Source organism: Muscardinus avellanarius (assembly GCF_963383645.1).
Source record: "Muscardinus avellanarius genome assembly, chromosome: 4".
NCBI classification, from domain to species: domain Eukaryota; kingdom Metazoa; phylum Chordata; class Mammalia; order Rodentia; family Gliridae; genus Muscardinus; species Muscardinus avellanarius.
In genome coordinates this window covers 78,530,365-78,555,335 of record NC_137789.1, presented here as the reverse complement: position 1 = coordinate 78,555,335, position 24,971 = coordinate 78,530,365, and the positions used below count along the sequence as shown (strand labels likewise).

Below are 24,971 nucleotides of genomic sequence, written 5' to 3'. Positions count from 1 at the left end.
AAAAGGAGTCTAATCTTTACTGTTGAGTACTGCTTACATTTCCCTAAAAAATTTGTACAGTCCATTAAACTCAGAGACATTCTATAATCAACTTTTTATTATATGTTTATTAAAATGTTACATATATTTGGCAAATGAAGGAAAGGAAAGATCTGTCCTCTGGATGATGATGATATTTGTGATATTTTAAATAACCCAAAATATGAAAGTTAATTTCAATATTTTAAGGACTCAAATAAATGTTCAAAATCCCTATAGAGATTAATGCCGTGTGTGTGTGTGTGTGTGTGTGTGTGTGTGTGTGTGTGTGTGTGTGTTACTGGGGACTGAACACAGGGGCATCTTCAAGCTATACACCCAACCTTTTAAAAAATCTCTTTACTTTAAAACAGGATCTCACTAAGTTGCTGAGGCTGTCCTCCAGCCTATGGTCCTCCTATGTTAGCCTCTCAAGTACTGGGATTAGAATGTGTGCCTCCATGTCCAGCTGATTCAGACCTTTACTCTGTCCCACACAGTATGCATTGCTGCTAGCAGAGAGAAGTATACGAATAGATAATATAAAAAGACAAATACGGTTATATTCTTATAAGTAATGATTGTCCACATTTAGAGAAATTGGAACTTTCAAACTAAAAAAAAAAAATGGAAAAAATGCATTACAAAGCCAAAGCCTCCCCATAAAACAATCCTGGATGCTCTAGATAAGAATAGTTAATTAATAATGAAGGAAGTGGTATTTTGAAAGCAGACTGGTTCTTTGTTCTACTGGAATACATTTTAGACTAATTCTCCCACAACATCTTGACAAAATGGGATTATAATGCAACATTTTAGCATTAATAATCCCCTTGCACAAATGAAACAAATGGCAAATAAAACATGGAACCTCTTTATAATTTTTACAAAAATTAACATTGGTCACATGGGCAAATCTTTCATAGACATTAATTCTCTACAATAATATTTCTGCTATTTGTGTTCATTCAGAAGTCTTGCAATTTTGCTGATTGTTTTTCTCTATAAAAGTAGATCTACTTAGAAAATAAAAGTATTTAGCTTTAATTAATTGCCAAATACATCAATTTAATAGTGATACAAGTTAAGGATAATTAGCAGTAAGTTGATTAAATGTTAAGACTACAAAGATTAAATGTATGCTTAGGGCTTAAATTCATTTAATTATATTAAAAGTATTAAAGCAGGCTACATTTATTTAGTTTAAATAATACATGACATTATATATTTAAAAAATTGGAATATTGGTATCATTTTAGAAGACTAAACAGCTGCTTAAAAGTATCAGTCCCAAAGCAGTAATAGTCCAGTAGCTGTCTGGGGGAAACACCAATTGCTCCAGAGAGGAACTATGAGCTTATTGATAGATACACTTGACCAGAAACAGTTTACACACTCCAAATGATCTGTGCATGGCTTAGAGTATTGTTATCAGTGATGTCCTCCTGAAACACTGGACAAGGAGATGGACTAAGCTCTTAGGGTTTCTGTTTGTCTTTTCTGTAATGAGCTTATGAAACAGAGAACAAGGACTTCCTTTGGCAGGAGCAAGGCACACCCTCATTGTTGAGGCTGACAGAGAAAGGACAAGACGTACGGGCATGAAGAGCCATTGTTGTTGTGATTATTTAGGAAGATGATAAAGACACTTTTGGTGGATGCCATAAGCGGCAGAGAAGCAAGCTGTGAACACAGCTCTTCAGAGAGAGCCTCTAGGTCGGCCTTGTGCTCCTGTGCAGGCCTCTATCTATTTTGTTGTACTTTATTTTATGTTTTCAGGCTGAGAATGGAAGCCAGGGACCTGCAAGTGCCAGCACACACTCTGCACCGCGCCACACCCCGCTCTCGAGTTCTGTGCTTTCATGCTGTTTATTATTTCTTGCTCCTACCTACTTTTCATCCAGGTGCTCTGTTGCTTTCCCCAAACAATCCTCTCAACACTGCAGGATGCATTTTACTAACAACCTCAAGGTTATAGTGAGTGACTGGAAACTTACTCTTGTATCCTGGGAATTCCATCCTAAAGGCCTATTTAGATTCCATTTGTCAAAAGACAACTGTGTGTATATTACTCTATTTTTTCTTTCTTTTCTTTGAATAGAACTGTAACAAATAGATATCCAGTCAACAAAAGATACCTGGAGGATAAACAGGGACACCATGATGGCCTTCCCAAATGTTTGCCTTTGGGATGCAAAATGAGTTACATAAATACAAGACGGAGAATTGCTAGCTAGATGCCAATGCTGCAAGAGACAATCTGTAAAAGAGATCAGTGAGTCAAGAAATTAAATATATTAGCAATCAATGGCACTATTAAAGATTCTATCATAAAACATCTGTGCGAGGGCAGAGAATAATTTGAAAAATTCAAAAATTAATCTGCAATCTCAGGCTCTGGACCTCTGCCTCCCCTTGTGGTCACATTCCTTCAGATTATAAATGTTTTAAAAAAACAATAAGGAAGCTGATTTGATTTAAAACTTGAAAAATAATGATCTCTAAGGAAAGGCTCCATGGGGGCAATTGGGCCAGGTAAAACACAACTGTAGGAGTGACTTCATAAATGTCAAATTCTTGGAGTCAACTGTTCTTCAGGCATTCGATGGCTGAGACAGACAAAGTAGAATGAAATTGCAGTAAGAGATTTGGGTTTAACTTTAATAGGGACCTTCCTGGAAGGAATCAAAATCTCCTACTGAAATTTAACTTAATGTTACAAGGTTAATTAAACACAAACAGGCTACCAAGGAAAGTCATGGAATCTTGGCTCTTAGATGGGAAACCACATATCTTAAATGGTTTAGGATTACCTCTGCTTGGCCCAAAGAGACTAAATTAACCAAATTTGCGTATAGCATATCACATAACTGATTTTATACTTTTTTGATTGTGTGAGGCGTACATTCATATGAATTCTAAGATCAAAGAAAAAGCACAAGTCCTACATACAAGTAAATTAATTTGGAGTTTACTTATCTGTCATACTTTAAAAAATATTTTCAAACTGGTTCTTTTCCTGAACAATGTTTGGGAGAACTCTAGTTTGGAATAATATTTTATTATAGCACTAAAATATAGGTCTAAATAATTAACAATACTTGGTCCATGGAACTACTTATCAATACCACACCTAAAACAGTCTCTTTTGAACAAAGAAAAGGTTTAAGTTGAGCTTAACAACTAACCACAAACAACATTTATTTGGAGCCTTATTAGAAATTTGTCCAACCGGGAAAAAACAAACTTACTTCATTTGTTACATATGGCTAAAAATAAGAGGCAGAGACAGCCCCACCTGTTTCTTCATGATATTAAAATGATTAAATAGATTGCTCTCATGTTCTGCAATATTCAAAAATGATAATTTGTGGGGGGGAAAGCAGAGTGTAATTTCTAAACATTAGATGAATTATGGCACAATGCTAAATAATTGTTCTTCATCCTATTTTCTTCTGTCAAAATGGACAAAATTATTCTTTTTTATTGCCCATTTTCTATTTTTTAAAGAAAGAAACAAGCCGCTATGACATCCATCCCATTTTAAACTAATGCTTCCATTATTCCACTTCCAAATGGGGCGACATCGTCAGCTTCATTGCATCCTGAAAGATGCTTAGCTCTCGTCCACTGTTACATGCTGTATGCATTATGTGAAATAAAATACCTCAAGATTTTGAAAATATTTATTTTAAAAACAGCAATCAAATTGTCTGTAATCACATTTTCTGCTTGGCTTTGAAAGCTGCATTTTTCAATATGCCAGTGGTCCTTTCCATAATAGCAACATATTAGAAATTCATGCTGTTCTAATACATCTGAATTCCTTGATGTGCAGCACTCCCTACGGGCCCCGAGGAGCACTCCTGCTTCCGTTTCATGAGTTCTGCATAGTACCTACTGAAGTGATGGTTGTCAAAACAGTTGTACAGTGGCCTTTGAATGCAAAGTGTGCCATGACTGAATGCTAAAAATGATAATAAATCTGAGCATATACATTATGCTTGCTTTTGTTGCCTGGAAAAAAAGAAGGCATTTGGGAAATAAACCCCCCAATTTTATTGCCTTTTAACATCTCTTTCCTTTTTTTTTACATTTTAAACTCCAGAACTGGAAATTTGAAGCATTCAAAGGAATTGAAATCTCCTTTGTTGCTTTTTTCATTGTAAATTTTCTGTAATGTGTCATTAAGAACCACACTCTACAAAAAGCCCAGGTTCTAAATGAATCCTTTCTGTGAGGCCATTCTAAGACTTTGCACGGTTTTCCTTTGTATGAAAGAGTTTCTGTTGGCTGCACAAAGAACAAGCAATCGCCACATATAGTCTGGGCAAAGAGGCCTGGATGACTTTATACAAGGTTGCATTTTCCTTTCCACCAATCCATGATTAAACCCAGCAGTGAATGTGCCAGAGTGGGAAGAAAAAGAAGAGAGGCTCTTGATCAGTTTGCAGGAAACCAAAGGCATTTTACTTAAGCCATGAATATTTAATATGGGCATTTTCTTATTCATCTTTCCTCCCCAAATAGTTTTCTAGTTTCTTTTTAAAAACATGAAAACCCCATCCATCCACCAAAAGCAACATCACTTTCTTTTTAATGGAGGGATAATATTTTCCCCTTGATAAAATGGCCTGTTCAATAGACTCAAATACTTCCAGAGCTGAGTAGGCCCTGAGTGGGGACAATTAAGACAGTATAAAGCCCAAAGCAATGTCAAGAAAAATTGCCAAGTCACAAATGTGACGAGCTGAATGACTCCTGATGGCTGGACCAGGGTCCTGTGATCCAAGACAGGAAGAATCACAGGGAAATTCATTGCAGAGATCACCCCAATTTTTGTGATTTTTCTACCTCCTGGAAAGAAAATTTTTGTTCAAGAGAACTTTTATAAGAAACATAAATAAATGGAACACAGAGCCAAGCTGCTCTGGCTGATTCCTGGCCTGCTTGGGCTTCAGTGCCTTAAGTTCACACTTACTGAGCGAGTCCAACCCTACTGGTAGACACGGTGTGGACAGGGTGTGTCTCTTGCTCACGTTAACCTGCTTTGCCATTGCTCTCACTCAAGGCTCTTCTAACCAGACTGTACTCTGAGAAGTTCAGACAAATCAATTACCCACTATCAAAATAGCTCTGGGGAAGTTTGAGAAATTGGAATTCTTGCCTATTGGGTCATGAATGGCTGTTGGACTTGGACCCAGAGAATAGGAACTAATTGGCACTTATTCAACAGTATGTACTTCTAGAAATTCTATCTGGTTTTATAGTCTGTTCTTGAATAAAAGAAATTTGATGAAAACGGAATCTTTTAAAAAGTGCCAGAAACCAAACCCACTGCAGGAGTCCAGGCTGACTACTGGATAACAAGTCCCAACTGATCGTAAAACGGCCTGGGCAGAAATACACAACACAACAGTGGTGAGAATTTGGAGAGAGCAGCTTTCATCCTTTCTGCGCTATACCCATATGTCTATGGTAAATTTCAGAAGGAAAGATAGTTGTTCTCCACTGGTAACTTTTTAATCAGAAAGAGGTTCTCATTGAATACACCTGGGATGTAGCTACTCTGTGCCAGGCACTGTTTTATAATATCATAAATATTATAAATATTTTTATAATATTAACAACTTTAATGTTTATAATATTAGGGGATTAAATATCATATTATACCTATATCCTGCCTCAGTCCATTGATCAGCTGGGACTGTAGGTATACACCACCATGTCCAGGTATACTCACATTTTAGATAAAGAAACGGAGGCATAAATAGATTTTTGTAAGTTGCTCAAGGTCACAGAGCAGGTACGTAATATTACTGGGATTTGAACCAAGGCAATCTGATTCCAAGATGTCCATTTTAATCACAGTGATGTGTGAGGCCACTCAATAAATGGTAGAGACCTCTTTGGTTAATAGCCGGCTTACTGTGATCTTTTTTTTTTTTTTGACAGATGTGAGAACGATTAAGGATTAAAGTATAAATAACTCAAAAATTTTTCTCCCATGATTTTAACTTCTTCAAAAGAGCCATATAGGTGTGCTTTTTCTATTTTATTTAACCAACACTTATACTTCCTATGTGGCAGCCTCTGGACTAAGCAATTTTTTGAATTTTTTTAACCCTGTGAGATAAGGATGATTATTACCTCTATTTTTCCCAGATAAAGAAGCTTAAATATGTATGGAATGAGCTATTGAGCAATCATATAACCACTATGTCTAATTTTTATTTGTAAAGCTTTGATACTAATACTTCTTTTAAATTAAATTTTTATTGATTATTTATTTATGATACTGGAGACTGAACCCAAGGACGTTCTACCTCTGAGCTATATACCCCAGCCCTTTTTATTTTTATTTATTTTTAATTTTTTTTCACAGTACTGGGGTGAAACCCCGGGGCATTGTACCTCTGAATGACAACCTCAGCCCTATTTTTATTCTTTATTTTGAAACAGGGTCTCACAGAGTTGCCGAGGGCCTCACTAAGTAGCTGAGGCTGTCCGCAAACCACGATCCTCCTGTCTCAACCTCCTGAATGCTGGGATTACAAGCGTGTGCCACCATGTCCGGCTTATTTTTTGTTTTGGAAACAAGGTCATGCTAGGTTTCTGAGGGTCTTCCTACTTCCTACACAGCTGAGGCTGTCCTCAAACCTGCGATCCTCCTGTCTCAGCTTCCCAAGTACTGGGATTATAGATGTGGGCCACCACACCTGGCTTCTTCAACACTTCTTTTCTAAAAACAACAGGCTTCTGGGGTTGTCCACAGCTCCGGTTTCCAACCTCTGCTGACATCCAGGGGCTATTGCCAGAGGGTTTTCCTACAACCTGCCTTCATAATGCCCTTGCCTCAGAGCTTTTACATTTTGTCAGTGGTTTCTTACAATCCATCCTGTCTAGTCCTTTCATTGCTTTTTGAAGGCTTTGCTCAGATCAGATCTCCCAATTTAAAGTACCCAATCTGAACTTTGAACACTCTCCAACATGCCTTTCTTTTCCTCCCCTCTTTATCCAAATCAAAACCATCCTTCAAACTCTCACTATAGTCCTGCCTCTTCTACTAAATTTTATACCAAGCCAGTCAGATTACTATAATCTCTTCCAATGAAGAACTGCTACTGAGTTCGTGGCCAGCACAACCACAGCTGATGCTTTTCTTGGTCTCTAATTGCCTCATGTTCTTCTCTGATTTTCCTATTTGTGTTTTCTCTGTAGTGTGTGAGTTCGTGGAGGACGGTGGCCATATCTGGCCATATCCTATCAATCAGTCATTCCAGTCCTTTCATTTAGGCCACGGTAAACTTTCCAAATGTACATACTGAGGAATGGAATTCTGGTCACATAAGAACGCAAAACAAGGACTGAAGTGGTTCTTTGTTTTTCAAAGGAATTGGTAGACAAAAGATGGTTCCTGGTTCTTCCAACTTGGCAAGATTTCTATTGCAACTTTAGAGTGTATCAAACCCTGGCTGCTGGAGTGCAGCCAGAGACCTGAGCCTTGAAACAAGAACAACACGTTTAATTTTCAAACCTTGCTCCAAAATCATACTGCCTTGAAAAAAAAAGTTTGATATAAATTTAATGCTCGATTGAACATCATTATGTAGACCAATACTGTTTAATGTAGTAGATACCAGGTGCATGCAGCTACTTAAATGTCACATACTTAAAATTAACTAAATTTTTAAAAAGTGTTCTTTAGTCCCACTGGACACATTTAATGTGTTCAATAGCTGCGACTATTATGACTGGGCTTCAGAATACAGACAAGCTCTGGCAATGCGTAAAGTTCTCCTGGAGAGTGCCGAAGCACTTCCAAACCCTTCCCAGCCCTGGTGCTGGCTAGAGTAGCTTTCTGCTTATAGCATGGACTGCAAGGACCAGTACTGTGTGTGGGCAGAGCAGACGTCCACCTCCTGCATGTATTTTGAGAAGTATCTGGCAAGCTTGCCATCCTGTAAAAACTCCATACAGGTTCACCTTTAAGAACTAGAGTGGTGAGGGAGAGCTTCCGTGCCCTTAAAGGCTCTGCTCGTGCTGGGACCTGTCTCCTCTCACCTTGTATACTGTTATAAGCTCCAAGAGAAACCTCACATTGAGGTAAAAGATACCAAAGTTCAGTTTGGACAGCAGGTTGGGTGGGGAAAGCAGAAAGTAGCTTCATGAACAGAAGCTCCAAGATAGGGAGAGAGGAAAGCACAGTGAGAGAAGGGTCTAGAAAGCAGCTGTCTCCATGGGTGCAAACAAATCTAGTCAGGAGTGTACTGTCAGATGATAGGGTGATTATAGGATGCTTGTTAAAAACACAGGCTCCTGGAATCTCTGGGAAAAGCCTGAGAATTTCACTTTTTGCTAGTTTTCTGGGTAATCAACGTTCATAGTAAATTTGAGAAGTTTTAACTGATATGAAATTTAGAGTGACAAAATACTAAATAGATTGAAAACCTTTAATGAAGGTTAGTTCTGATCAAAAGAATTATACCTTTATAACAGCAATGAACACTATTTTCTTGCTTTCCTACAATGTAAATAAGTGAAATTTGAGAGTGGAAAATGGAGAAATCAGTGCTGACAGCATTTCTTGTTCTGACGATACTGGTATCTTTACCCATGGAGAGGAATCCCATGCTATTGAGAGGAAGCATGGGTTAGGTTACATTTGATCTGCAAGTTGGTAAGCCAGTTTGTACAACAGCCCATTCAATGTCAAACAGTATTTAGTACTTTGGGTTGTAAATATGAGTGAACACACAAGCAATTAGTTAATTTGCCTTGACATAAATACAAAATGGAAAACATAGAAACTGATAAGATTTGTGAAGAACATTTTCCATAGTTAAAGAAACTGGCTTTCTTGTTTCATTATAACAATTTTTTGATGTGTTTTGTTTGTTTGTTTGTTTGTTTGGTGTGTGTGTGTGTGTGTGTGTGTGTGTGTGTGTGTGTGTCTAGGGATTGAAGCCTGGAGTGTTCTACCTCCAGTCCCTTTTATTTATTTTAAAACAGGCTCATACTAAATTGCTGAGATAGGCCTCGAACCTGGAATCCTTCAGTCTCAGTCTCCCAAATCCTGGAATTACAGGCATGTGCCAGTGTGCCTGGTGCATCATCACAGGTTAAAGGTCTTAGCATTACGGTACTCCTTATCTTTAGTGTGTCTCTCATTCCCAACCACAAACAGGTGAGCAGATTCTTACCACAGAAATCGAGTTGGACAGCAGCGTCCCGTCCTGGCCCAGCATGTTGGAGACGGTGATTTCGGGTAGGTCCATGTTTTGTGGGTGGAACGGGAGCAAGCCATTGTGGTTCATTGGGTGGCACAGAGAGTGGTAACCAGATTCCACTTCATTCAGATGGACCAGTGAGTGGTCAGGGAGGGAAGGAGGAGTGATGGGGGGAATGTTGAAGTCTTCACTTTCCAGACTTGGACCAGGGTAGGACTACGAGACATAAGAGTGACACCACTGTGAGTGACCATTGCCTCACCCTTTATCAGTATGAAAGAACACAAATGACTCTACAGATGCTATTACAAGTAGCCTTATGGATTTGGCAGAACTATTTCAAACATTCAGATTACCTACTGCCGTCTCATTCCTACACAGAGAAAAAAACTGGCTCAAAGGCACATCCACTGCTGGTAGAAAGACTGCATCCATTAGGCAGTTTTATTTTTCTAGGAAGCCAAACTCAAACAGATTTCAAAGGTCTCATTAAAATTTTCAGAGTTTTAGCTAGCTGAATACCTTTTTCATGGGAATTGTGGGGAAGGAAGGCAATTTATGAAATTAATGTTTGATTGAACATGTTTCATAGGGCTCCCTACTGCTCAGATTATGGGATATAATAAAAATGAATTCCAGAAGTCTTGGGGCAATTGTGTTTGGGTTTTGAAAAGCTACCTTCTTACAATTGACGAAGAAAAAGTTATTAGTAAAGAAGTACCTTAAACATACTGTATAGGTGTGGGTGCACTGAGAGTTTGATATAGTTTTAAATTATCATTGAAAGCTGATTTTATCATAAAAATTCAAGTGAAGATTGCTTGTATGATTTCTGTTAACATTTATTTGATTCCCCCCAAAAGCTAATAAAAATGTTGCAAACCATTTAAATTCAGTTCAGTCCACTGTGAAAGGCAAACAGTACTAATATCTTAGTAGTAATTCTGGAATAAAAATCAAGTAGGAAAATAAAAAGCATTAGCACACCTGGAGGTTTTTCTTTTATAAACTAGCTTTAGATATAGTAGGGAAGAGAAGGAAGAAAGAAGGGGAAAGTCTATGAAGACACTCCTGTTTAAAAATGGAATGTGGTAAAAGTTGAAAATATAAGAAACAACTGAATAAAGAAACATTGTTGGCAATAAATATCAGTTCATGGCTCTATTTAACAGTCCTTTATAGAACAGGTGTGTATATTTAAAAGGCAACATTTGGTCCAGATAATTCTCTTTAGCCTATCTTTCAAATCAAGAGAGCCTTCACCATGTTTTCGTGCATGGGTAACAAGGATCTCCTTGTCTACAGCAAGGTGACTGCTGAAGTGTGTAAGACTGGAAATGAGCAGGCAGAGGGTAGGAGCCAAAGAAAGTAGTGCAAGGTATTCACTGGGTGCTCAGCCAATACGCTGTGCTCTCCCGTGTCCAAGTGCCTGGGGTTATTTTTTCCAGATGGTGTCTATTTGTCTAACAGAAAGAAAATCTAGTTGCACTTGCTAAATGTTGTACAAGTTTTGATGTATTTGTTTAGGGCCTGTCAGAAGACAAGATAAAACGAAGAGCTACTTGGAACATCTGGAATTTAGACCTGGTCGTGGAGAGGCACGTGTGAGTTGGAGTCTGGGGGTACACGAAGGGAATGTTTGATGCATCCCTGCAAATAATTCTTAAATATCTAATATTCTGCTACAGAAAAGACCCCAGTTCCAAAATTTAAATTCCCTATTACCAAAGCCTTCTTTTGCAGTATATATTTCCTGTCTGAAAAATAGATTAGTGCCCTGTATCATAATTATAAGACCGATTAAATTATCACATATCGTATATTTTAGACCCTGAGTCTGCAGATCTAAGGCATCAGTTCCTTGTACAATTATTCATATTAGAGGTGCAAAATATGCCCAATGAGGAGGCAAAAAAGAAAGAAAGCATATTTATTACTCCCTATTGCATAAAAAGTCTCTAAGGTCCTTTGTTTATGTTGAATTTGTTTAAACTTTACAATCATCTTTGTGTAGCTTTCATTACCAACATTTTCCTGAAGAGAGCACTGAGACTTGGAAGTTAATCCATTGGTCCCTCCTGAGCTGGGAGAGAGTCAGCTCAGTAAGCAGGCAGGATGGCTATAGGATGAAAGAACTCATTTTCCTTGCTGTGATATTTACCTAAGGTGGTTGGTTCAATTACTATTATTTTATTAGGCTGAATGATACAGAATTGCTACTACCCAACTACCTTTGTTAACAAAATTTAATAATTTAAGAATTAGTATTAACAATAGCGACTGGTTTTTCCTTGTTGCAAATTCTACCTTGCTCCGCACTCACTCTAGGTGGGCACAGAAATTCATAATTTGTCTCCTTGTCAACATTGCAAGTGCTGAATTTTTTTATATGTATTTCTCACGAAGTTAATCAGTGACTACTTGAAATCTTTCTGAAGAAGGAACAATTAATGCAGAGGTAAAGGAGAAAGATGTTTTTGATTTTAGAAATGCCATTAAACCTCTGAAAATTCTAAAGGACATTCTATCCAGGGTATAGCATGACTTTATATTCTAGAGTTTCCTCCATCGTTAAATCTTAATTTGTGGTGTTTAAAAGGAAGGTTTAATTGGTATCACTTTACATTCAGTGATAACAATTGTACAGCAATTTAACTAAGCTACATGGTTTATTTTCATGTAATTAAACATTAACGTTATTTAATCCATGCAATTATATTCCAAAACCACAGATTCCACAACTTAACTGGTAATGGGTAGTTACGTGGGTCAAGAATTTTAACAATATAAGGTGACTTAGTAGTTTCTGTTCTTTACATTAGAAGTCATGATATGGTTATTTGCTATGTGCCTATTATGGTGTAATTGATGCCATATAAAAGTACTGGAGTAATTGCAAAATGTCAAAATGTCCCAGAATTTTTAAGAAGTTCAATGCCAGACTAATTTCTAATTTTTTGAACGTGGAAATGAATTAGCTAATTCCCCAACACTGATTTCTGTGACAATAACAGCTTTATTTAATTTAAAATAAAGCTTAATAGAAAGGTGTTTAGCTTAATAATAGTTCAGTTTTACATTACATAGAATTTGCGGTTTGGAGAAGATAGTACAAGAGGATATGATTCTATATTTTTCTCACTCCCCATGAACCTTCATGGTTAGAATGAATGTTAAATGCTTGCTGAATGAATAAATAAAAGAATCGCTGAATGAATGCATGCTAAAATGAGACTTCATCATGGAGTTTGTGACATACTACTTTTATTCCATGGGTTTGAATAATGTCTTAAATTCTCAAGACTGTAGGCCGGCCAACTTAACACTCATCCCATAGTTTGTCCATAGGACAAAAACACCCTGTTAGAAGAGTATCTATCCAGCAGCTGGAGGAAGGCTGGGTGAAATAGTTTGTATCTGTCTTGGGATGCTGATCTTCCCCAAAGAGGCTTGCGCTTGCCATCTCATAGGGACACAAAGATTTCAAAGGATTTGTAAGAAGAGTTTATGACCCCCTGGAGCCCAATACCTGCTACAGGCAGGATGTCAGGGCCCCTTGGGAGGCAGCTGGAATGCCTGAAGTCAGGTAGTGGCACTGTTCAGATGCCCACACCTGGCCCAGGGCACATTAAGCCTGGTGCTCTGACCCAACAATGGGGGTGGGCCCAGGACTGAGCACTTGAGGAGACTTACATCAAGGCCATCCAGGTCTCCAAGTCACCTCATGTCGTGGATGCTGGGGTACAGTATTAGGAGCCCTCTATCTCAGTGCAGATGCACTGTATTTTACAATGACCCAGGACAGAATCCAAACACCCAGGAATGTTGGGTGAAGTGTCCTATTGTGAGGCTTCACTGATTCAGGAAAATAGACGAACCATTTAAGGCTGCAAGGAAATTTTTGTGTTAATGTAGTAATTTAAAAAATACTGTCACCCTCAAGAGAGTATTTCCACAGTTCCAAATAATAGAGTCTATGATTATTGCAAGTCATTTTCTTAAAACCTTAAAAGTTGGTATCTGCACATTTATCTTATAAAGTGCTCCATCTTTCTCTGATGAGGAAGAGATAGATTTTGGACTGGTTGAGGGTACACATAAGGATCCTTTCAGTTATTAATAAAAACAGTCATGGAGCTGTTGGAAAGAATCCGGGATTCAGACTCCAATAGACAAATCTGTGTCCAGGTCCTTTGAAGCATTTATAAGCTTGAGTTCTGGAGCCAGTTTCTTATTTCTCCTGAGTCTCAGTTTCAAAACTCATTTCATGGAGCTCTTAAGACCATTAAGAACAAAAACATATGTAAAAAGCCCAATCATATATATGTTTTCCAGATAAAAATTCTCGATAAAGGGCAGCTTCACATGGCTGTAGTTGTTATTAAATGGATTTAAATATGACATGAATATGGTCATGCCTAAGAAAAGGAACAACTCTAGACAGCATGCTAGGGCTCTAGACGTGTTCTCCACAATGTTATTACAAAGGAATTTCAGTGTCTGTCACTGATAAGACTTCAAAGTGGAGACGAGAGTATTCCACTTGTACGTGTATTTAATCACTCCTTATAAATTAAATAGCTATGATGAAGTTTTACCTTTATTTTAATGGGACAAAACTGCATATTTTATATGGGAAAATAAAATGAATGGAGGAGGGGTGGTGGGCAAAAGATGCTGTGCTGTATGTGCTGATAAAGACTCCTTCCGAAGCTTTACTAGCAGGCCTGAATCCCAGGGCCTTCCGTGATGACAGTCCAACTCCTACCCACAAGTAAAAGGCATTTGTGAACCAAAATGTTCACAATGAAGTGTACACAAAACCTAGACTTTTTTTGTATTCTGGCTTGGGTCCTTAGGCTATCTTCTCTGGGAGATTCTCAGCAAGAAGGTAGAAATGCTCATCAAAAGGATCGATTCTGAGCCAGGCGTGGTGGCGCACACTTGTAATCCCAGAATTTGGGAGGCTGAGACTGGAGGATCGCCTCCAGTCTCACTGGACAGCCTCAGCTACTTAGTGAGGCCCTCTGCAACTCAGTGAGACCCTGTTTCAAAATAATTAAAAACTTGGGCAAGGGGTGTAGCTCAGAGGTCAAATGACTCTGGGTTCCATCCCCAGACCCGCAAAAATAAATAAATAAATAAATAAATAAATAAATAAATAAATAAATAGAATCAATTCTGAAGGTTAGATAAATCACAGGAGATCCCTCCAATCTGCATTGGGTTGATCCTCTTGAATGTCTTCTGAGTCTTTGATTGAAACCAATATTCTTGCATGTCCAAACTTCCCAACCCCCAGTTCAGTGGGAAAGAAAAAGAAACTTCTCGCCTAATTTCTTTAAGACCTCATTTCCCCTATTTGTTTAATTATATACGCGCACTCCTTTTTAATCACATTGTTTTACATATTCCATGACCCGGATATCCTGTTCACATTATTTTCTCCTTCTGCAAATCAACATTTCCATTGCCACAGCCTGTTCTTATTTTTTATCCTTTTTCTACACTATTGCATCTGCAAGTGGAAGGTTAATTATGCAGACTTTTCTCTTGACTGCAGAGAATCCCTGTTTTCAGACAGAGTTAATGTATTTTGATCAGTAACAAATAATGGGGGCTCTTTTCCAGACTTTGTCTTTTCTTCACTTCTTAAAATCAAATTCTCTATCAGAGGGTCTCTGTATCTTTGGGTCTCTGTCCACATATTGCAATCATTATACACAGCACTCAATCTCTGGTGACACAGGTCCCATAAGTCAGAAGAATTAAAATATATCATCATGTACACATCTTTAAATTATGTGATGGATCCTTGCAACCATGCAAACACTAAAATATGCCTATGGTTATAATGTTTTAAAATATGTTTCTCATACAGATCTTTATTTGAAAGATAAATAAATACCACTGTCATGAAACTTATATAGAATGCCTTAATTTTTAATCTGTAACATATTTCCTGAAAGTCAGGGTAGAAAATGCCAGTGCTTAAACATGTTTCATCTTCTGTCATTGAACATTCTTGTTCTGAATGTTATTGAACATTCATGATTTGAATAATTCAATGGAAAGCAAAGTGAACTGAGAAATTTATTAGAAAAAAACAATAAACTGCCTCTGCCTATTCTCATAAGTTAACATATTGTACTATGATGGTGTTTTCCCCAAAAGTGTTTAAACAGCATCAACATAATCTCTAATTTCTTTTGAGAAGACCTTCAGAAGTGGGCACTTTTGCAGATTCTTTTGTCTCTGCACGAACAAGGGTTGATAGCTTGAGACTATAATGTATGACTGTGGAAAGCTCCGGTCTGTTACATAAATCATCTTAACACTCAGCAAGAATTGTCCAACAGTGCCATTGATGTGCTCAAGCCAATGATCCTGCGAACAATCTTTTTGTCTTTCTTCACATGTTAGACAATAGCAATAAATCATCTTCATTTAAAAATACACATTCTACTAATTTTTCAAGCAACAGTTATCCAATTGAAAATTTTGATCGGAAGCATAACATTTATTTTATTTGTGCTCATTAATTTTTGTAACCCATGTTAAGGACAGGGAATGCCTCACTCAGTATAGAAGCATTTGCTGTGTTCCTACTGTGTGTAAAGCATCCTGCTAAGTGTGATTTAAAATACAAAGAACTAGAAGACACCCTTTGTTATGAAGGAATAAATTGTGAGACAGAAATAGGGACTTGGGCTTCCAATAAAGAGCCTTATACTTCAAGTGTAAAACTAGGTGATCACAGAATGAAAACAAGAGGGGAATGACCTGAGGCTGAAATGATAGAAGGATTGGGGTAGACAGATTTACTCCAATAGATAAAAGAGCCTGCAGATCAGACACTTCTGCTGAGATGCAGTTACCAGTGACGGGGAGGAACACTGAGCGGATGAGCCAGCTCAGGCAGATGGACAGGAAGAAGCAAGAAGCTTAACAGCAAGGTTGACTGTTCAACCCCAGTTAACCTCAAGAGCAAGACTGGTTCCCCAATCAAAACCAACAGGGGCATGGGTTCAATACAGCCTCTACCAAGTCTAGTGTACAAGGTAAAAGCTCAGTTATAAAAATGAGAAAATTAAAGTAAAGTAAATATAAAGCAGTGTGCAAAGCCTGAAGGAGACCAGAAAAACAGCCTGCCCCAGGAAATGCCTGCCATTGCCTCTTCCGGGAAAAAGGAATAGGAGAGCTTGGAACCTGATGTCAGCAATCATAGGCTAAAGCTTGTAGGACTGGGAGTGCAGGAGCCTAGCACTTCATTCAGATGGGCTGAGGGTGGAGCTAGAGCCAATACTCCTCTGTCAATCATGCTGGTGTCAGACTCTCATCCTCATGGACTTTCAGAAAACTCCTGAGCTTTTACATAGAGCTCTCCTGCCACTGTCATTGATGGTAGGAGGTCTCCACTTGGTACTGTCTGGAGTTCCACATGAGTCAGTAAGCAGTATTATGTGTGTGCGTGTGTGTGGGGGTCATACTGGGGATTGAATCCAGGGAGTGAGCATTCTACCTCTGAGCTACACTCCCAGGCCTTTTAAAATGTTTTGCTTTGAAACAGGATCTTGCTAGGTTGCTGAGAGTCTCCCTAAGTTTCTGGGGATGGCCTGGAAACTTCCATCCTCCTGTCTCAGTCTACCAAGCATGGGATTAATAGGCATGGACCCCAACTCTGGCCCCCAAGCAGAATTTATAAAAGATACTTTAAAATCAAGAGCTGTGCGCATTTGTTATGAATGATGGCCTCCTCCCTGGCTTAACAAATGAAACCCCAACCAAAAACATACAAACAAATAAGGGTCTAGAAACTAATGTGCTCCTCATATCCCACACAAAGACAATTAGGGAAGCAGAAAAGAGGAGCAATCGCTTATGAAATGCCAGAGAGGCTCCAGCATGTATTCCTGGGGTTGGTCATTAGCCCTTAATCAGGGTTCAGAAGGGATAATTGAAGCCTTTAATTTCATTGTTTAACATATTCTGTGAAACAAAATGTAATCTATACTATTTTAGGTATATAGATGCTTTCAACTGTCATATTACAAGATGTAGTTTCACTTTCTTTTAATTTTTTGCTTTATTTCATATACAATCTATGCTAATCACAATTTTAAAGAAAATAAATGCAGAAAAAAGTCACTTGATTCAAGTACTTAGAAACAAAACAAAACATTATTCAACTGTGTATCTTTCAAGATGTTTTTGGAATTGGGATATAGTTCAGTGATAGAATGCTTGCCTAGCATGCACAAGGTCCTGGGTTCAATCCCTAGTACTGCAAATGAAAGAGAGAGAGAACAAGCAAGAATACTTGGTATTTTTGAGTTATTGTTTTTAATAACAAAAATCAGATCATATCATAGGTTTTGGAGTTAGAAATATTATGTGCAAATCTCAGTTCATCTCTTAGTACATATTTTTATTTCATTTCCCTAAGCCTCAATTTGTGAGTCTGTAAAATAGGTTGAAAATCTCAATTCAATAAGAGTTTATTAGAATTAAATAAAGTAAAAGAGGTAATATATATCTTTTGGGTAATACAATAGTTCATAAGAAGCAATCCATAAATGTTTGCTATGTAGTTATTATGCCATTATATAATTTAATCTGATCACATAAAATTGATTAATTTTCCATGCCACCTGATATTATCTATATTATTATTTAAATGTTTACATATTATATTATTGTATTCATGTTTTACAGTATATTTTGTCATTTCTCTATTTTCAACTTTTAGGCTATTCTCAGTTTTTCTGTTATGAATCACTCTGATGAATAACTGGACGCAGTTATTACCTTAACATGCTGGAGTTCTATATTTATACTTAATGGAGTCACAGTATGCTCAAGAGAATATCTAAGAAAATGAATATTGGTTCTTAAAAATCAAAAATTTATTAAATCTCAGTCTGCCAACTTTTTAAAATAGCATACTAAAACCTAATGAATTGTATTCAGTTATGAAATAAAAATAATCTATGTAATGATGCTATGAACTTCCCCTCTGTCCAACTAGTTCTATAAATACATGCACATCCTTTAACCTCTCTTGGTCTCAGTTTCCTCATCTGCAAAGTAAATGGCAGAGGTGGTACACACAGGGGAAATGCTGGGAGAGAAAAGGAGGGAGGAATTAGCATCCGGGGACAACAAATCCAGGAACACCAGATAACCACCTTCTATTCACACAGCTTTCAGATGTGAACAAATATTAAGGTGCTCAAGCTGGGCGTGGTGGTGCATTTCTTGTAACCCTGGCATTCGAGCGGTTGAGACCAGAGGATCGTGGTTTGAGGACATCCTCAGCTACTTAGTGAGGCCCTCTGCAACTTAATGAGACCCTGTTTCAAAATAAAGAATAAAAAATAGGGCAGGGGTGTAGCTCAGAGGTCAAATGCCCCTGGGTTCCATTCTCAGACCCTCAAAAAAGAAAAATTAAAAAAAAGCTGTTCAAATATCTATGGTTTCATTTGGTTCAACTTCATATTTCTTAGAATATCCCCACACATGAGAATATTTTGAGAAATGGAAAAGGACAGACGTTAGGATGTCAACCATTTTAATTTCAAAGTTCTAAAAATAATAGTTGAACAAAGATAAAGTCCAAGTTGGGCTGTAGACCACAATCCTCACTCTGAAATTTTAACTTTTTGATGTTTCCCAAGTTACTCCACTGTTTTTGTCCTCACTTAATTGTTATCAGGGTTAAATGAGATCCTGTACGCAGAGCATTTTTTTAGTTCACAGCCAGACACAGGTAGTCCACTGCTGACAGTTATTATTATTTTTATGGATCTAATTCAGTCATAATATGAGGGGAAGGGGAATGCTAACCTAAACTTCTGGCCAAGAAAAAGCTTTCTACTAAAGCTTAGCATCATTCTTATAAGTAAGACATTTAACTGAAGCCAGAGCATAGAAATAAACAGGTGGGTGGGTGAAGCAAGATGTTAGGTAAGACCACCATCTTGAAATTGTATCCTACAGAGATACCGATATAAACAGCTATTTACCTACCAAACAACTCTCTAGGAGCTACTGGAGCCACGTGAGAGATCACACTATTTGGTTTTAGAAACAAATTGCTCGCTACCCACAGTGCAGATGATTCCAGGCTTCCCTGAAAGAAATCTTTATACATCTATTGACCCTACTCCACCTTGCAGTCTAATCACCTCACTTTACCCCCATTCTTCAAGGTCAATCTACTTTATGATTTGTGAAAATAACTCACATTAGGCTTAGCTCTCTTTTTTTTTGTGGTACTGAGAATGGAACCCAGAAACATTCTATTTTTTATTCTTTATTTTGAAACAGGGTCGCACTAAGTTGCAGAGGACCTCACTAAGTAGCTGAGGCTGTCCTCAAACCACGATCCTCTGGTCTAAACCTCCCAAATGCTGGGATTACAAGCATGCGCCTGGCTGGCTTTGCTCTTTTTGAAGACTATTCTCATCCTCAAATGCTAAGGAGTCCAGTTGCACGCAGCAAAACCTTCATTATTAGTCCAGTTCAGGACCATCAGTTCCTGCGAGCTTCAGAGCAGGTGATTTCATTTGAATAATTTGATAATGAGCCTTAAAAGTCACTCATTTAGCTTTGCTTACAACAGGATCAATTATCATAATTGATAAACAACAAGGCAGATAAGAAGCTACCAGCTAATTTCAAATCATTAGGGTTAGAGTTAAAAAATTACATCCCAACTGTGAAATAATATAGATCATAAAGAATACAGAAAAAGCACATGAATATAGATAAAAATTAAAGTGAAATCCTCTTTGTGTTTCTGGGAAGTCCAGCGAGGTCTGCTCCCAAAGAAAGGAACTGAAACTATAAAGAGAAACTCGACACTTTTAAAAGGTGTTTGGGGTGGCAGGTGAGGATGTGAAAAAAGAGGTCTTGGAAGACATAAGGGTGAGTGGAAAAAAAACCTCAGCATTTCTAAGCCTCGGTGATCTTATACTAAAAATGGGCAAAATGGCTTCTACTTGACATATTGACATATTACAATTTTAGTGTTTGTTTAGAACAATCTTTAAGTGTCTTGTAAACAAAATTTGGCATCAACAAACAATATTATTCAACATAATACTATTTTTAACTTGAAATGCTGCACTTACAAGGGATTTGGGCGCTCTTTAGTGACAAGTATATTACAAGTGCTCGAAAAAATGCATAGAATGTTATAATGCCAATTTTATCTAAAAAGACCATTTAGTATTTCATAGTTGTTCACGCGCTAAAGAAAAAAAATAAAATCCAATTGTAAATAAGTCAAAGGGCTGTTTTCAGAATGCACCAACTGGTCAGGCTGTGTTCTAGAGCCACATGCCTCTTCCCAATGCCTAAATATCTTGGCATCTCTTGACATTTTCCCACTGAGTAAACCATGCTCCAAATGGAGCTTGACATTTCAGGAATCTGTTTTTACCACTAATGCTATTCCATTCAGATATTTTCATGCTTTTTGTCACTGAAATACATTTCCCTAGTGTTTAAAAAAAGACATACTATTAGAGAAATATAATAAAATACTTGAGCATACTCAGCAACAAACATTCATTTGTGAAATAAAAAATGAGTCTTATATTCATAAATCCCACAGCTCGGAAATGTATATGATACACAACATTTAACCTGTCAGCAGCCTCATTAGTGTCAATGAGTAGAAACTGGCAATCAGTAGATGGTGAGCTTTACATGTGCTTATGTTTTAAAATGTTCCTAAAATAGCTCCACTGGTAAGGTTGATAGAAAACATTTCCACCGGACAAATGAATGTTAGTTTAAATTTTATGGTCTATTTACATTTTTATGGTTTATTTACATATTTCTCATAATTAATAGACTCAAGACTCAATTAAAGTAATAATAATAATAATAATGGCTGGGTGGGTAACGATTCAAAGTTCAACGATCCCAAATACATGAATGGTCAAGAAAATATGCAGAAGGACTGATGTGTGCTTAATTATTATAAGCTCAAATATATATATATATATACACATATATGTATGTATTTGTATTGTGCCTGTATTTTATATCCATACAGTTATTGAGACATTTTTATAAACTGTAAGAAATATGTGAGTTATTTCCAGATATAATGCTGAAAAACAGACTTCCATGTAAGAAGCCAATTTAGGAAGAAAACAACATAAACAATAGTAACTTGTGTGCTCAAGTGAAGCATCTTTTTAATTTTGAGTAATGAAGATGTCAAGCCAAATGCTGGAGTAGTTTAACTTAATTAGGTGGCCTATTTTTCCAGGCATCCTTTCATTTCCCATTGAAAACTCAGCTGCATGCAAGGCAACAAGAGCAATTTTGTCTGTAATGAATACCTCCGGGACTGCACAGAGTGATCATTTGAATGTTACACTGAAGACTGGTTTGAGTAACTAGTCTGGGCTTGTTAAGATGCCAGACTTTGTTGAACTAACTAGATTACTCCAAGCATGGCCGCTTCATCACTATTTGGGGTGATGGTCAAAAAGTCAAGTTGACTCTACTCCTGAAATGTCTCCAGAAGGAACCAATCTAAAAGTAATTAGGCTAATTTATGGTTCAAATTCATGTCACAATCATGGAAATTTTATGGCCAGTAGTAAAGAGATTTGGAAAAAAGAAAAAACAACCTACTCTTAAAAATATTTTACATTCTAGGATATTTTGTCTACCTCATCTATACTCTCACCTGGAGAATATCCACATTGGAAAAAAAAACATATCTTTACAAAATAGAGTCATGGGTAAGTTTGCAATTTTAAGACAGCTTTAACAGTAGATGTGAAACACTATTGTACAAAAAGAAATGTGGAGAGTCCTAGTGGTTTCACTGCCATTGCTTTATAAACAACAATGTGATATGGTTGTAATAATAATTCTTTGTATTTAGTTTATTTTTACATTAAGTCTTCAAGTTAACGTGAAGGAGGACAGAGTATAAGAGCCTTATGTGACTATGGCCAGGCACTGTCACCCAAGTGAGGGCGCTGGCCATGAACCAAGCTGAGCTGGATTTGCTCAATGACTGCCATGCAAGGCCAAGAAGCATCCCAAGTAGAAGATTCAAGGGATTAATGAGATAAAGCACAAAACTTTTGAATTCATTTACTCTTCTTTCAAAACTAATACTGCATGACTCTGATTTTGCAGACACTATTCCAGAAACAGGAGATCCAGCCAGAAACCAGAGCACGTCCCACCTTTGAGGGCTCCCAGTCAGGGGGTCAGATGAAAACATCCTCACCAACTCTAGCGTGCCGTGTATCACAGAGGCAGACACAGCTGTCACAGCTGTCACTTGTAAACACTGGCCAAGTCCTGAGGTGCTCACCACTCACTCAGCACCAATCAGGCACAATGGAAAGGCAGAGGGAGAAGATGAGATGAGAAGAAACCTTGAGGCCCAGATCTGAGGCAGTAATTGTGTACGTGGAAGAGAGAAAAAGGATTCAAAAGTTACGTAAAAAAAAAATTAAGACTCCGGCCGGGCGTGGTGGCGCACGCTTGTAATCCCCGCACTGAGAGGAGGATCGCGCAGAGAGGCGGAGACAGGAGGATCGTGCAGGTTCTAAGCCAGCCGTGCACGCTGGATTAGGAGACCGTTTCTAAATAAAAATATAAAATAGGTCTGAGAGTGTAGCCCGGAGGTAGAAGGGCTTCCAGGAACCCCAGTACCACCACCAAAAAAAAAAAAAAAAAAAAAAAAAAAATTAAGACTCAACACAAACTGGAATTAACTAACATCTGAGTGATAAAGGAGCCTCCCAAGCCTCCATGTTGGGTAACTGGTAGGTGGTGTTAACATTTATGACTAAAAGCATCATAGGAAAAAGAAATTTAGAGGGTGAAGAAGTAGGCTGGAGGTGGTGAGTGACACTTTGATGAACTGAGGTGTGGAATCTGAGCTGCTCTTAGGGAGAGGTACCCATTGGAGTTTAAAATCAAATCTGAAACTCACAAGGGAGAGCTCTCCAAGATATAGGTGTTCCTCAACTTTTGTATTCAAAGTGTACTGTAGGAAATATCCAATGCTTACTTGTAAGATTTCAGAGAAACATAATATCTTATTGTTAATGAGCATCCCATTACTATAACAAAATATCTGAGATAATTAAGTCATAAATAGAAAGGGTTTACTTTGGCTCACAGTTTGAGTTTCCAGTACATGATTGAACAGACCCATTGCCTTTTTTCTCCAGTGGCCTGTCAGATCTACATGGTAGGAAACACAAGGAGCAAGTTGCTCACATCACGGCCAGGAAGGGGCTGAGGTCCCAGGGGCTCTTTCAAGGGCATGTTTCCAACCCAATGACCTGCAACTTCCCTTCCTATGGTTCCCTTCACCTCCCAACAGTGCACATGGTTCCTTGAAGGACACTCACTCAAACCATAGCATTTTTCACTGCTATTTTTAATCAGGAGACTTAAGAAATTAGGTAGGATCCAGAATTCCAGTGGAATTTGAAGGCGGGGGAGGAGCAGACAGAAAACTGATCATATACTCAGAGTAACCTAGAACTTATCCACAGGGCAAGAAATTTAATATTTAGGGTTCACTATGATGCTTAGAATTAACAGCATGAATTCACTAAGTGTAAAGGTTAACTGTTCACAGAAAGACAAAAGAAGGAAGAATGTAGGATAAAAGAAGGGAGAGAAAACAGGAAGTAGATAAAAAGGAAGGGAGAGATAAAAAAAAAAAACAGAGGAACTGGTTTAGCACAGTAGAGGCCAAAATTGTGCAAGAAGTGATTTGTATTTGAAAAATCTAGTTCAGTCAATTAATCAGATATAAAAAATATTTTATTTCACCAATCTAGTGACTATTTCTTGTATAACAAAGCCCAGTCCTTCTTCCTCCTTTCCTCACAGTACTACCACTGGGGTAGGCCTGGAAATGGGAGACTTGTGTGTCCACAGAACTGGGGCACAATTCTGCCTATGGAAGTGGAGAGGAGAGAATGAACAGGTATCCGTGAGAAAGGGTATTGGTGAAACTGTAGAAAAAAGGATGAGGAAAGCAACAGTGCATCTTCAAAACAAATGAAATAACCGTGGTGCTACAGAAGTTCTGATGAGGAGAATGGAAATCCTCTTCTGTTTCCTTTGGTGCTTTTATTTCAGACAGACATTCATGCCCTGAGTACAGTCATACTTAAGGACCTATGGACTGTGCTACAGTGGTGGCAGGGGATAGAGAGAAGAAAGGGCTTGAGTGTTTAGGAAGGAGAGGGATGCCATGGCATGAGCATCTGAAGGGGATGAGAAGATGCTGGCAGGAATTCAGCTCAGGAAGAAGCTCTGTTTCTTCATGTTCTCCGAGATACGGATCTAGATATTTTAAAAAATAAATTTGGTTGTACATTTTAAAGCTATGTGTGCAGCACGATGTGATGAGCTATAGACAAATAGACTGTACAGTATTTACAGTAGTGAAGTGAGTCAGCATGTCCATCATCTTTCATAGTTATCTGTGAGTGTGTTGGGAACTAAAATCTACTCATTGAGCTAAACTCCCCAGTTCATTATTAGCATAGTCTCCATGTCATACATCAGTGCTCTTGACTTATTCATCTCATGTATTTCTACTTTTTTATATATTTCTTTTGTATATCTATGGTTCTGGGATTGAACCCAGTGAATTCTACTTCTGAGCTTCATCTCTAGCCATATTTTATTTTATTTTGAAACAAGGCCTCA

The 24,971-nt window shown here is 37.8% G+C and overlaps 1 protein-coding gene across 1 annotated transcript in view; it reads right to left on the bottom strand.

Annotated features, from left to right (window-relative positions):
* The window catches only part of TOX (thymocyte selection associated high mobility group box), a gene marked incomplete at both ends in the record, with an annotated part of 310,566 nt that overhangs the window by 118,934 nt on the left and 166,661 nt on the right, over window positions 1–24,971 (bottom strand). Inside the window, one exon of the mRNA XM_080695338.1 lies at window positions 9,222–9,464. Coding sequence (XP_080551464.1) covers window positions 9,222–9,464 — 243 coding nt within the window. The remainder of the gene's footprint in view (window positions 1–9,221; window positions 9,465–24,971) is intronic.